The sequence below is a fragment of the Pristis pectinata genome, chromosome 5, assembly GCF_009764475.1.
Source record: "Pristis pectinata isolate sPriPec2 chromosome 5, sPriPec2.1.pri, whole genome shotgun sequence".
In the NCBI taxonomy this organism is placed as follows: Eukaryota; Metazoa; Chordata; class Chondrichthyes; order Rhinopristiformes; family Pristidae; genus Pristis; species Pristis pectinata.
The window spans coordinates 56,320,196-56,334,663 of record NC_067409.1 but is presented as its reverse complement, the minus strand read 5'-3'; the positions used below and the strand labels follow the sequence as shown (position 1 = coordinate 56,334,663).

At 41.1% G+C, this 14,468-nt stretch overlaps 1 protein-coding gene across 2 annotated transcripts in view; it reads right to left on the bottom strand.

Moving 5' to 3' along the window:
- tfpi2 (tissue factor pathway inhibitor 2) overlaps window positions 1-6,818 on the bottom strand; it is a 54,057-nt gene extending 47,239 nt beyond the window's left edge. The window contains exon 1 of one of the 2 annotated variants that reach the window (XM_052016455.1): window positions 6,532-6,818. In XM_052016455.1, coding sequence (XP_051872415.1) covers window positions 6,532-6,604 — 73 coding nt within the window. In that variant the 5' untranslated portion in view covers window positions 6,605-6,818. The remainder of the gene's footprint in view (window positions 1-6,531) is intronic. The other variant, XM_052016456.1, reaches the window with a different exon arrangement.
- Between the last annotated feature and the right edge of the window lie 7,650 nt (window positions 6,819-14,468).

Sequence of the window (14,468 nt, the reverse complement as noted above, 5' to 3'; positions counted from 1 at the left end):
CTTCCCAAGGAAGAAATAGTTCCTGGCCCCATCTTATCCAGGGAGAAATGGCAAAAAGCTACTCCTGCCACCTCTAACCACAGTTGCTTTCACAGTTCGCAATTCTCTTAAGTCTAAGCTTAAAACAGTTGAGCAAAGACGAAACAGACATGCGACTGTGGATTTAATTGTGGCTCAGTGCTCATGTAGCTTGTGGTTTCAACTGCCGTTCTAGCCGAAGTACAGAATCTAGCGTAAGTGCCCAGTACCATAAGAAGGGACACTACACAGTTGAAGGAGCAGTCTTTTGGATGACAGGGTAAACGTAAAACCCATCCACCCTCACAGATGGCTGCAAAAAGGGACAATGGCACTATTTCAGAGAAATGGAGTGCCCATGTGTTTATGTGTGTGCTATATACTGTGAAACATTAATGAAATAATAGACCTTTTTATTAATCATTATTCATGGTAAATCAATGTGACTCTGTTATATGAAACTTGTAGTGCCTGTTTTCTTTTTATTGCAACACAATGTGTGGTAAAGAACTGTTTTGTCCAAACCAGATCTCACCATGTCAACTCCACTGACACCTTTATCTTATTATAAAAAGAACCAGATTGTAAAGTAATATCAGGCTGACTGCAGCACAGTACCTGGTAACAACACCATCCTTCATAATCCAATGCATTATTGAGGACAATTAGGGCTGGCGCTAGGTTTAAGACTTTAAAATTTTTATCAGCACATGGCAGATTTAATCTATTCTGATAAGATTTTAAAATAAAATCAATTGTAATGTGAACAATTTCTGTCTCTTTGATTTATCACTTTTGAAACATTTCAAGAATTGTAAGAAAAGCATCTAAATTTATTAAGATATTTCATGATCACTAATCATTGCACCTCTGATTTATTTTTTGTTATAGTCAAACAAGACTAAAAGTTTGAGTTGCTTAACTTTAGAGTACAATTACAAATCAGATTTGTGTCTGAATTAAATAAAGAGCGGGAGTGATCTTCTAACATTTCTCCTTGGGCAAAATTAAAGCTGCAGTCCTTCTTGAAGATGAAAACTTTAAACTCATTTTGCTGTGGAATGGATTTGTTAGTGAATTACTGAGAAGTGAAAAGGATTGTTCACAGCACAACCCAACAAGTTACCCAAGTTGTTTATATTACAAAGCATGGAAATAAATCTTGCTGATTATATGGTGGAACTCGGTACAAGTTGCCCCTGTAATCTTGATATTTATACTTGCATATTATTTTTGAACTGTCAGTTTATAGGCTGTATTTCTTTATAACAGAAAATAGAACAAACTCATTTTCCTTTTCGGTAAGGTTAACCTAGATCTATTAAGTTCTTCCTATTTTTAATTAGGTCTAAAGGAATTACTCATGTAACAAGTAAAACATTTTATTAAAGAACTAAGTTGAATTCCTTGGTAACTCAGTTGACAAATTCAGAGCCCTATGTGAAACCAACTATATAAACTTGGTGGACAATTTCGGTCTTTGTTTACTGCCAATTAGTCTGACTGAATTGGAGTAAAAACAGAGAGACAATGGCCTGTTAAGTGTCAGGTCAAAAAGAGAGAATGGCAGTAGTCCCACTCCTCATTGTTATCAGGTAACTATGCTTGCAAGGTGCTGGTTTGGGACATGAAAAATAGACAAAGTTAACCATCATGGAGCCTTGAAAAGTGAGGACTGTTTGCAATCTTCTTCACTTATGAAGTATGGCCATTTGTGTAAGATTCCAAAGGATATCAGAAACTGACCTCATTGTGAATCAATACGATCGAGACAATGGGAAATGGACCTGCCAACATAAATATTGAAAAGACAACCTATCCTAATCAATTGCTTTGTGAAAGCACTTTAAATCTAAAATAGTATCTGGGTGACATTAATATTGGTTGAATTAGAATAAGGACATAATGAGAACATGGATTTCTGAACTTTGGAGTTATTCTTGGAAAAAGAAATTCACAAAAAAAAGTTTTAAAAATGTCTTGAAACAAGATCATGTGATAAAATCTTTCAATAAGAAGGTGCAAAATACTTTGAAATATTATATAGGAATGATCCAAATAGCAAAAGAAATCCAGTTAATGAATGGCTAATTGTAAAAGTATATTACTTCCTGTACTTGGTAGCTTATAGGCAGCAGTTGTACAATTAAGATCAGTGGCTATTCAAATTTTGTGCAGAACCATTCAAATAAGTAGAACTTTTGTCCTGAGTACTGGAGGGCAGCCAGACTGTGTGAAAGCAAACACAGCTGCAAAGCAATGTTTACAGATATTCTGATTTCCATGTGAATCTCAACACAAAGATGATCGTGGAAATGAGGGACCTGCTATGGAAATATTGCTGGACAAAACTAAACTGTTAGGACAACTATTTGTGACAGAATAACTAGACTAGGTGGTATAAGAATAACATTTGGTAGTGAAATAGCATCGCTAAAAAAGATCTGCTTTAAAATGAGCTGAGGACAAATACTCTCTGTGCTGCCATAAACACAAAACATTGATTACAAGCAACTTCTCTGCTCGTAAGGCTTTAAAATAACAAGACATATTTCCAATTCTAAAGTTAACTGGAGCAGCAAAAAAACTGATCCAATTGAAAAAATGTCTTCTGACTTAGAATAACTTCATTGAACACAATATCGCCACCTTAATTACATAAAGTACTGAGCAGAGAATTCAGGCAAATATATACACAAAGAAATCAGAGACAGAGCTAAGCAGGATATTTCTTGTGGCCATGTTTGCAATCAAATGATACTGTACATTTATTCTGCTTAACAAACAATAAAAATGTCTAAAATATATCTGAAAAACAATATTTATTTATCATTGCCATCTTTCATATAAAATAAATTAATTTGGTCCAGTGCATTTTGTTGAGTAATGACTGTACAACCAGCCTGAGTATAAAGCACTGGGGGAGCTCCATAGAAGAAAGCCTTCTTGAACTTAGTGTGTTGTGCTTCATTTCACCTGTTGGATGAACACTGCTGAATGTAAACTCCAACTATCTGTATTCACATACTGATCCAGACTCCCTGGGCTCCATTTCTACAAATCTTCCCTTGTAGCCATCTCATATTCTGTTCATAATTTAAAAAAAAACACCAAAAACTCTTGTCACCCATAATCTGTTCAGTACTGATTCCTTCATATCTATTCTGCTGACCTCCTCAAGCTCCTATGACATTCAAAATCTTCATACGTTGGCAGAATGATCACACAACCAACCCAAGAGAATGCCAGAAAATCACATCTCCCGGTGGCCAGCCATTGTAATTCCACTTCCCATTCCCACACTGACATGTCTGTCCACGGCCTCCTCTACTGCCAAGTTGAAGCTTATCGCAGATATAGAGGAACAACACCTCATATTCCATCTTGGTAGTCTCCAACCTGACGGCATCAACATCGATTTCTCTAACTTCCGGTAACCACTCTCTCCCATCCTTCCCCTCCTCCCCCCCCCCCCACCAATTTGCTTTTCTTTCTCCCTCCAGCCCCTTTAACCCTTCTCTTTCCCCTGCCCCGTCCTCATGACTTGCCCATCACCCACACCTTCCTTCCTCTGGTTCCCCACCTCCCCTTTATTCCATGATCCACTGTCCTCTCCTATCAGATTCCATCTTGTTCAGCCCTTTGCCTCTCCCACCTATCACCTCCCAGCTTCCCACTTGATTCCCACTTCCCACCCACCTACCCACCTTCCCCCTCTCACCTGGACGCACCTATCACCTGCCAGCTCGTGCTCCTCCCCCTCCCCCCACCCTTTTATTCTGCTTCTGCCCTCTTTCTTTCCAGTCCTGATGAAGGGTCTCAGCCCGAAACATTGACTGTTCATTTCCCTCCATAGATGCTGCCTGACCATTGAGTTCCTTCAGCATCTTGTGTGTTGTTCCAGAAAATCACACCTGCCTTTATTCAATCTAGATGTAAATCTGCTTTGTAACTACACTCACCCTGAAGTCACGTATTTGAAATTCTGAAAGATTTAAATGAGACAGCTGAGAGCTGTGAAGAAATTACCACTTCATTAATAAAATGAAACATGTTAATGCATCTCGTGTAAACAGGTTTCAACCGTGAACCCACATAGTTTGTGGGTTTAACTTGCACTCAAGACCAAAGCACAGAACTTAGGTTGAAGGATACTAAACTAAAGAACCTTTTCTCAAAGTGGCTGCAAAAAGAATCATGGCACCTTTTGGAAGCTAAGCAGTGAAAACTTTTACAGATGTTCTGCTCAATATTTATCCCTGTATTCACATTAAACAGATTATATGGTAATCATCTCATTGATATTTCAAGAACAAGCTTTGTATGTGTATCTGTGTGTGGGCATGTGTCAGTTTGCTTAGATGTAAACAACCACTTTTGAGGTAACTGTGTTTCATGACTCATCAATCACCTCAAAAGTTTATGCAAATCTGTATATGAACATTTTTCTGGGCTATTTTAAATACCTCATAACATGCTAGTACAGGACTGTTTCATCCAAACCAGCACTAACTGTGTCAACTCAAGTAATACCTTTGAAGAAAAGGAAGCCAGTTGGTTAAATAGCATTTTGAAGCCTGAAACACAGTCCCTGGTACAGATATGATCTCTCAAAATGCATTTCATGACTGCACAACCTCAAGTCATATATTGATCTATAGTCTGAAGAAAAGCTATTGATTAAGCCATGCCCACCATCAAAGAAAAGATGTTAAATAGTTTGCAATGAATTTCTGCATAATATGAAATTCTACACGTTAAACCATGCAGAACATGGTTCCGTGATCTTAGGTACGTTGCAACCCTTGGAGCTAAATATTGAATTTAACAATTTCAGGTAACCAGCCTCTCCTTTTTGTGTTAGAATTAGCCAGTTCTGATGCAAGGTCATCCACCTGTAACATAAACTCATTTTTTTTCATAGATACTACCTGTTCTACTGAGTATTTCCAGCATTCTCTTTTATTTGAAAATTTCAGAAACAGTTCCAGCATATTGCTGTTTCTTTCACTTTCTCTCTACCTACTCTTGTTCATTCAGTTCTTTTGTACACGTCCAGACATGATTACTAGTTCATACCAAAAAAGCAATTGTGTCCACTGGACAACCTTGGTCTCCACCCTGTCACTGATATTTCCTTTGTTCACTCAACACACTCTCTGCAACTTTACTCACTTTTTTCAGTCTAACCTGAAACATCAGCTTTATTTCTCTCTCCACAGAGGCTGCCTGACCTGCTGCGTATCGCCAACAATTCCTGTTTTTATTTCAGATTTCTAACATTTGCAGTTTTATTTGATAAAATCTTTCAGCAGGTGCCATTAGCTGTGCTGTTACATTGACAGTAATTGTGGGTCAATAATCACTTCCACCGGATTAAAACCAAATCATTTTGAGGTTTTGAAGTACTAATTAAGAACCCCACCCATTGACTCATATTTTGTAAGTTAGAGCAAAACACTTTACTTGTAATTCCCTACACACAGGACAGAAATATCCAAAAGGATAACAGCTTAAAATAAAATGACCCAGAATTTTATGCAGCGATAAGTTTTCATGCTCACTAGTGATATCAATGGACCTAACTGTTTTTTTGTTAATCTGCACTTCCAAGCCAGTCCAATACTTAATGGCAGTATAGTGTGATTGGATTGTGTAAGGACCTAGCTTGATGTAAGGCTCGATATTTACACAATCAACAGAAGTGCAGAAAACAACTTTGACATTTGGCTCAGTTTACTTGCCCGTCGTTTTAAGTTTTTGAATGCTTCTGACATTCATCAACGTTCAAAAGCACTCACAATTCAATCAATTAACAATATTAAGAAGTGAAACAAATGGGATCACTGAAGAAAACTTTCAATCAATTCGTACCTTTTAACTAAACTCCGTGAAGCCCAAATGCAATTTACCAAATATTTCCAGCGTAAAAAAATACACAGGAAACTGGAGTGTGCGGGAAACAGTAAACGTAAACTGTCTCAATAGAATCTAGAAATGGGAAGCAGGACAGGTTCTTCCATTGTGAACTCATTTCAATGTGGTGTGTTCAAAACTATTCTTCTACCAATTGGGGAGATTATTGAGGGAGACTTCAGATAAATTAAACTGTCAATTCAAGTACGATATTGTTGATCGACGTTCTCCCATACCCAAGTAAAACCACCGAGTGTAAATTACGGGAACTGCGCTGCAACTACGCTTCACCAGAACAGACTGCGGCAACGCTGATTTTCTCAATGTTGTTCTTTCAAACTGAAGTTGCGCCTCAGCACTTTTTTCTTTAAGGTTGAACAAGCACTCAAACACTCCACTTTTTTTTTGGTCCCTGTTTCATCATTGGGATTTTTACTTGCAACATTTCTAACAAATTCCAGCCCTAGAGCAACATACATTTGCTGAGGTTTGCTAACGTTAATTATTTCTGAAGTTCGCACATATCTACTCTACTCATTATTGCTCGAAAAATGGAAATCAAAGTCCCCGTGCGCTGGACTCTTGTGAACGTGTTACCTCTGGCCGCCGTGGCACACGGTAGAGAGAGCAACAGGGTGCCGCAGATCAAGATGAAGATGCCCCACTGCATGGTTGGTCAGTCCGAGTGAGTTGTGTTGTTCACGCTGTGACCGAGGTTGCGGGTTGCTCTGGGTCAGCGACACTCAGCGTTCTCACTGACTGGCTCCAAGCTGGCACATTTATACAGCGCGGTTTCCGACTGCTTCCCTCAGTCCTGATAAGAGGTGGTCAGCTGGGGATCCAGCTGGAAAACGATGACGTTAATTTCTTTGGAAACACAAGAGACTGCAGACGCTGGAAACTTTTCTGGTGATTTTTGTGCCAATTTATTTTTGTGATAATCACACGGGAGAGGTTCCAGAAGATTGGAGGGTTGCGAATGTTGTTCCCTTATTCAAGAAAGGGAGTAGAGATAGCCCAGGAAATTATAGACGGGTGAGTCTTACCTCAGTGGTTGATAAGCTGATGGAGAAGATCCTGAGGGGCAGGATTTATGAACATTTGGAGAGGTATAATATGATTAGGAATAGTCAGCATGGCTTTGTCAAGGGCAGGTCCTGCCATACCAGACTGATTGAATTTTTTGAGGATGTGACTAAACACATTGATGAAGGGAAAGCAGTAGATGTAATGTATATGGATTTCAGGAAGGCATTTGATAAGGTACCCCATGCAAGGCTTATTGAGAAAGTAAGGAGGCATGGCATCCAAGGGGACATTGCAATGTGGATCCAGAACTGGCTGGCCCACAGAAGGCAAAGAGTGGTTGTTGAAGGGTCATATTCTGCATGGAGGTCGGTGACCAGTGGTGTACCTCAGGGATCTGTTCTGGGACCCTTACTCTTTGTGATTTTATAAACGACCTGGATGAGGAAGTGGAGGGATGGGTTAGTAAGTTTGCAGATGACACAAAGGTTGGATGTGTTGTGGATAGCATAGAGGGCTGTCAGAGGTTACAGTGGGACATAGATAGGATGCAAAGTTGAGTTGAGAAGTGGCAGATGCAGTTCAACCCAGATAAGTGTGAAGTGGTTCATTTGGTGGGTCAAATATGATGGCAGAATATAGTATTAATGGTAGGACTCTTGGCAGTGTGGAGGATCAGAGGGATCTTGGGGGTCGGAGTCCATAGGACGCTCAAAGCGGCTGCACAGGTTGACTCTATGGTTAAGAAGGCATATGGTGTATTGTCCTTCATCAATCGGGCAATTGAATTTAGGAGCTGGGAGGGATCCTGGTCAGACCAAACTTGCTCATTTCTGGTCACCTGAAGGAAGGATGTAGAAGCCATAGAAAGGGTGCAGAGGAGATCTACAAGGATGCTGCCTGGAATGTGGAGCATGCCTTATGAAAAGCAGGTTGAGGGAGCTCGGCCTTATCTCCTTGGAGCGATGGAGGATGAGGGGGGACCTGACAGAGGTATATAAGATGTTGAGAGGCATTGATCGGGTGGATAGTCAGAGGCTTTTCCCCAGGGCTGAAATGGTGGCCACAAGAGGACATAGGTTTAAGGTGCTGGGGAGTAGGTATAGAGGAGATGTCAGGGGTACATTTTTTACTCAGAGAGTGGTGTGTGTGTGGAATGGGCTGCCGGCAACGGTGGTGGCGGCGGATACAATAGGGTCTTTTATGAGACTGTTGGATAGGTACATGGAGATGAGAAAAATAGAGGGCTATGGGTAAGCCTAGTAATTTCTAGGGTAGGGACATGTTCGACACAGCTTTGTGGGCAGAAGGGCCTGAATTGTGCTGTAGGTTTTTCTATGTTTCTATGTGTGTATGATTCACAATGAAGTGCATTCAGTATTTTATCAAAATTGAGGGGAAAGATGTTCCCGAGGGTGGGGAGGTCTAGAACCTGGGGTCACTTAGGACTGAGGTGAGGAGGTTTTTTTTTCACCCAAAGAGGAATAGAGACATCGGGTTATACGGCATGGAAACAGGCCATTCTGCCCATTGTGTTGACCACTGGGCACCTATCCATATTAATCCCATTTTCCAGCACTTAGTCTTCAATGCTGAAGTGATTCAAGTCCTCTTCCATACACCTCTTAAATGCTGTCAGCGACTCTGCTTCAACCATTCTCTCAGGCAGTGTATTCCAGGTGCTCACTACTCTCTGGGTGAAAAAGGTCTCCCTCATATCTCCTCTTCTCCCACTCCTGTCAGGCAGAAGATACAAAAGCCTGAAGGCACATACCATGAGGCTCAAGGACAGCTTCTATCCCGCTGTTATAAGACTATTGAATACCTTATATATACCCCTCATAATTTTACATACCTGAAGTATGTTCCCTCTTAACCTCCTCTGCTCCAGGGAGAACAGACCAAGACTCTCCAGTCTCTCCTTGTAAGTAAAACACTCTATCCCAGGCAACACCCTGGTGAATCTTCTCTTTACCCTTTGCAGTGTTATTATATCCTTTCCATAGCATGGTGACCGGTACTGGCACCCAGTACTTCAGCTGAGGTCTGATTAAGGTTTTGTAAAGTTGGAGCATAACCTCCCTGCTCTTGTATTCAGTACTCTGACTAATGAAGGCCAGTATCTCACATAATGCATCACCTTGAATTAAACTCCGTCTGCCATTTCTCAGCCCATTTCACCATCACATCAACATCACCCTTTCGCCTAAGACTAAGATTCTCCACACTCTCAACAACTCCACCAATCTTAGTGTCATCTGCAAACTTACTGATCATGCCTGCTAAATACACATCCAAGTTTTTCACATAGATTACAAACAGTAAGCATCCCAGCATCCTTCTCCGTGGAACACCACTAGTCACAGGAATACAATTACAAAAGCAACCATCACTCTCTGTCTCCTATTGCCAAGCCAATTTTGGATCCAATTTGCCAATTTGCATGGGCCCTGAACTTTTGGACCAATCTCCCACATGGGACATTGTTGAAAGCCTTACTGGTTCATGTAAACCACATCTACCGCACTGCATCATCAATACACATTGTTTCACTCTCAAAAAATCATTCAGATTGGTCAGGCAAAATCTGCCCTTGACAAAGTCATACTGGCTATATCTGATGAGTCCTTGCCTTTCCAAGTAATCATTAACTTTGTCCCTCAGGACATTTCCGCAATAACTTTACTGCTGGGCAAGTTTTTTTTACACAGAGATTGGTGGGTGCCTGGATTGCGCTGCCAGGGGTGGTGGTGGAGGCAGATACAATAGAGGCAGTTAAGAGGCTCTCAGATAGGCACATGAATATGCAGAAGAGGTAGGAATATGGAACATGTGCAGGCAGAAGGGATAGTTTAATTAGGCATCATTAGCTTAATTGGTTTGGAACAACATTGTGGGCCAAAGGGCCTGTTCCTGTGCTGTACTGTTCTGTGTTCTATTACTACTAACAGTAGATTCACAGATCAGTAATCACAGTGCTTTTCCATGCTGCCTTTCTTGAATCCTCCTGCACCTCTCTTGTGGCACACGAAGATTTAAAAATCTCAGACAGGATCGCAGCAATCTCTTCCCTTGCCTCCCATAGCAGCCTGGGATATATCTCATCCAGCACTGGTGATTTATCCACCTTTGAGCCCACTAAGCATCAAGTTCCTCCCGTTTATTTATGGAGAGTTGCAGTAGAATTTCTCCTTCCCTTCACTGAGTTCTCCAGCAATAAAATCCATTTCCTTAGTGAATATCAATGAAAAACATTCATTTAGGATATCACCTGTACCTTCTGGCTCCATGCACAGATTGCCCCTGTTTCCCCTAATGTGTCCTACTTTTTCCCTGGTTATCATTTAAAATATGTATAAAACACCTTTGGAATTACCTTAATCCTTTATGCCAGTGATATTTCATGACCCCTCTTTTCTTCCGTAATTTCTTTTTTAAGTGTCTCCCTACACATTTTATACTCTTGACGGTTCTCCCCTTTCTTTAGTTCTCTGTACCTGCTAAATGTTTCCTTTTTACTCTTTATCCAACCCTCGATATCTTTCAATACCTTGGGTTCTCTGTACTTGTTACCCTTGGCTTTCACCTTTAAAGGAACATGATGGCCCCGACTCTTGTTACTTCTGCGTTGAATGCTTCCCATGTAGACTTAACTGCACATAGATGCTCCCAGTCGACCTTTGCAGATTCTCCCTTATTTTAATGAATTTGGCCTTTCCCCAATTTAAGTCCTCTGCCTCTGGTCTATCCTTATCTTCTTCTATAACCACTTTGAAATATACAAAGTTATGGTCACTATCTCCAGACTGCTTCCTCAACTGACACTCCCTCCACTTGACCAGGTACATTACAAGACAAAGTCCAGTAATGCTCCTTCCTTCATTGGTCTCTCTACATACTGTATAAAAAGCTCTCCTAGACACACCTCAAAATTTCCATTCGCTATAAGCCTTTTTTACGCTAAGGCAATCCCAGCTAATATTCAGGAAGTTGAAATCCCTGAGTACCATAACTCTATTTTTATCATATCTCTCTGCTATTTGCCTGCATATCAGTTTCTCCATCTCCTGCTGACTGTTGGGTAGTCTGTAATACACCCACAACAAAGTGACAACACCCTTTGTGTTCCCAATCTCTACCCATATGGCCTCATTTTAGGAGCTTTCTAGGATATTCTTCCTCAATACTGAAGTAATACAGTCATTGACTAACACTGCAATACCACTGCTTCTTTTACATACCTCTCTATCTCACCTGAAAATTCTGTACCCCGGGATATTGAATTGCCAGTCCTGCCCACCTTTCAACCATATCCCAGTGATGGTAACAATATCATAGTCCCATGTGTATTAAAAATTTGTTCAACTACCTTACTTGTTAGACTATTTCCATTAAAATAGATTGAATTTAGTTTTGTATTCCCCATGTGCATTTACCCTCCTGCTCTGCCTGCTGACCTTACTAACTTTCTCTCCTCCAGGTGACTGTATCTCCCCACCTGAACATCTACTCTGCGCCACTTTCCCCTGCCAACTCGTTTTAAACCTTCCCCAATAGCACAAGCAAACCTCCACAAAAAGATTTTGGTCCCATTCCAACTTAGGTGCAAACTGCCCCTTTTGTACAGGTCCTTCCTTTCCCAGAAATGGTCCTGATGATTCAGAAATCAAAAGCTCATCCCCCCTGCACCAACCGTTCTTTCATGCATTCATCTGACCTGTACTCTGTTCCTATGCTTGTGGCACTGGAAGCAATCCAGAGGTTACAACCTTTGAGGTCCTGCTCTTTAAATGGCTACCGAGCTCCCTAAGTTCATGTTGCAGGATCTCATCCCCACTCCTACCTACCAATATGAACCATGACTGCTGGTTGTTCACTGTCCCCCTTCAGAACATCCTGCTGCCACTCGAGACATATTTGACCCTAGAACCAGGGAACAACATACTGTACTTGTATTTCATTTGCGGCCACAGAAACATCTACCTGTCCCCCAGTGAGGCAGTTCCCTAACACTGTACCTCTTCCAATCTTATTCCTCCCTTCTGTGCAGTAAGGTCCTCTGTGGTGCTGTGAACTCAGTTGTGCTGCTGTTTACCTCTGCAAGGCCAACCACCACCCCCCCCCCCTCCAACAACTATATCCAATACAGTTGTGAGCATGTGAAATTGTCTATCACAGCTGAGGCCAAATTGTTAAAAGTAGACAGGAAGGAGTTAGATATAGTTTTAAAGGCAAAAGAGACCAAAGGATATGGGAGACAGCAGGACCAGGGTACTGTATTTTAATGATCAGACATGATCAGATCTAATGACAGTGCAGGCTCGAAGAGCCAAATGGCCTACTTCTACTCCTAATTTATATTTCCAAATCACCTGTGAAATCTCCCTTCATAATGTAAGTTGTTACTTATAAATGATCACTTCTCTCCTGCTTCATTATTCAATTCATGTTCTCAGAACATTACAAATGGAAGCAGGAGTCAGCTTCCCTTTCAATAAAACTATGGCTGGCCTGATCTTGGCATCAACTCCACTTTTTTTGTTTGTTCCCCACAAAACTTGATCCCTCCAAAATGTATTTATCCTACCGATTGTGTTTCCCTATATTTTTGAACCAGAAGAGTTTATTCTCTACTGCACCTTCTTCTGGCTTTTACCTCATAATCTCTGATAACTCAACAACCCCTTTGAAGTCACTGATATAATTTAGAGAAGAACGTATTTAATCCACAGTGGAGGCACAAGAGACCGCAGATACTGGAATCTGGAGCAACACAAAGGCACTGGAGGAACTCCACTGAGTTCCAAGACAATCCACAGTGATGTCTTCTGAAACTATATGGACTGCTTTGCATGAAGTGATTTAGAGCGTATAACATGGTGTGGAAAGTGATTGATTTCCATGTTCCAGGTATAAGTTCTATACATTTGCCGACCACTGTAGTCAGCAGAATCTCAGATGGCGATGAGGTGGTGTACAGGGAGTGAGATAGATCGGCTGGTTGAGTGGTGTCACAAAAACAACCTCGCACACAACGTCAGCAAGACCAAGGAACTGATAGTGGGCTTCAGAAAAGGGAAGTCGGGAGAACACACACCAGTCCTTATTGAGGGATCAGTGATGGAAAGGGTGAGCAGCTTCAAGTTCCTGGGCGTCAACATCTCAGGGAATCTGTCTTGGGACCAACATGTTGATTCAATCACGTAGAAGGCATGCCAGCGGCTCTACTTTGTTAGGAGTTTGAGGAGATTTGGTATGTCATCAAAGACTCTTGCAAATTTCTTGCAAATGTACAGTGGAGAGCGTTCTGACTGGTTACATCATCACCTGGTATGGAGGCTCCAATGAGCAGGATCAAAAGAGGATCAGCCAACTCCATCACGGGTACAACCTTGCCTGCCATCCAGGACATCTTCAAGAGGTGGTGTCTAAAGAAGGCGGCATCCATCATTAAGGACCCTCACCACCTGGGACATGCCCTCTTCACGTTACTACCATTGGGGAGGAGGTACAGGAGCCTGAAGACCCACACTCAACATTTCAGGAACAGCTTCGTCCCCTCTGCCATCAGATTTCTGAATGGACCGTGAACCTATGAACACTACCTCATTATTCCTTTTTTGCACTATTTATTTATTTTTGTAACTTATAGTAATTTTTATGTCCTTATGTCTTGGATTGTACTGCTGCCACAAAACAACAATTTCACGACATATGTTGATGATAATAAACCTGATTCTGATTCTAAGCCTGAATAATCGAGTAAAAGGAGGCTATTCAACCCATTGTGTCTGTTCAAGCTCTTTGGCAGAGAAATACCACTATTCTTGCTCACCTGCTCTTTCCCTATGGACAATTTTTCACCCACAAAGTGTTTATGTAATTCCCTTTGAAGGTTATTGATGAATTTACTTACACTGCCCTTTCAGTCAATGCATTCCTGATCACAACAACTCTTTTCCCATTCACCTTAAACATGTGGCTACCTATTCTGCCACTGGAGGGAGTTTCTAATTCAATTTTTTTACATGGCTTTTTGAATGTCTGTGAAAATTGAGACATAAATGAACATTCAGGCGGTTTGACAGCTTTGTCAGCTGGTTTTGCCTGTGGGTGTAGCATAACAATCTATCAATATGTTTTTGAAGGGGTTAAGATCTCAATGCTGGGCCTTGTCAAATTTCATTCAGTATGTTTCCATCTGAAGCATCCACTCAAGATCAACAAGGGCTCAGAAGAATTCCTGGCAAATTCTGCGAGTCTGATGTACATTGACATTTTTTACTTAAGTACACATCCCAAACTACTCGGTGCATTCAACAATATCACTTTAAACTTTCTGCTTATCATGTTTAATTTGAAACTTCCATTTTTTCTTTTTAAAACCTTTCTACTCCCACTGATCCCTTATCATATCGTTTCATTTTTCTTCTAATCCCACCACTTTATTTTGATCCCTCTCCAAGCACGTACCACATTCCTGACAAAGACATTGGTCCTAGGGCACC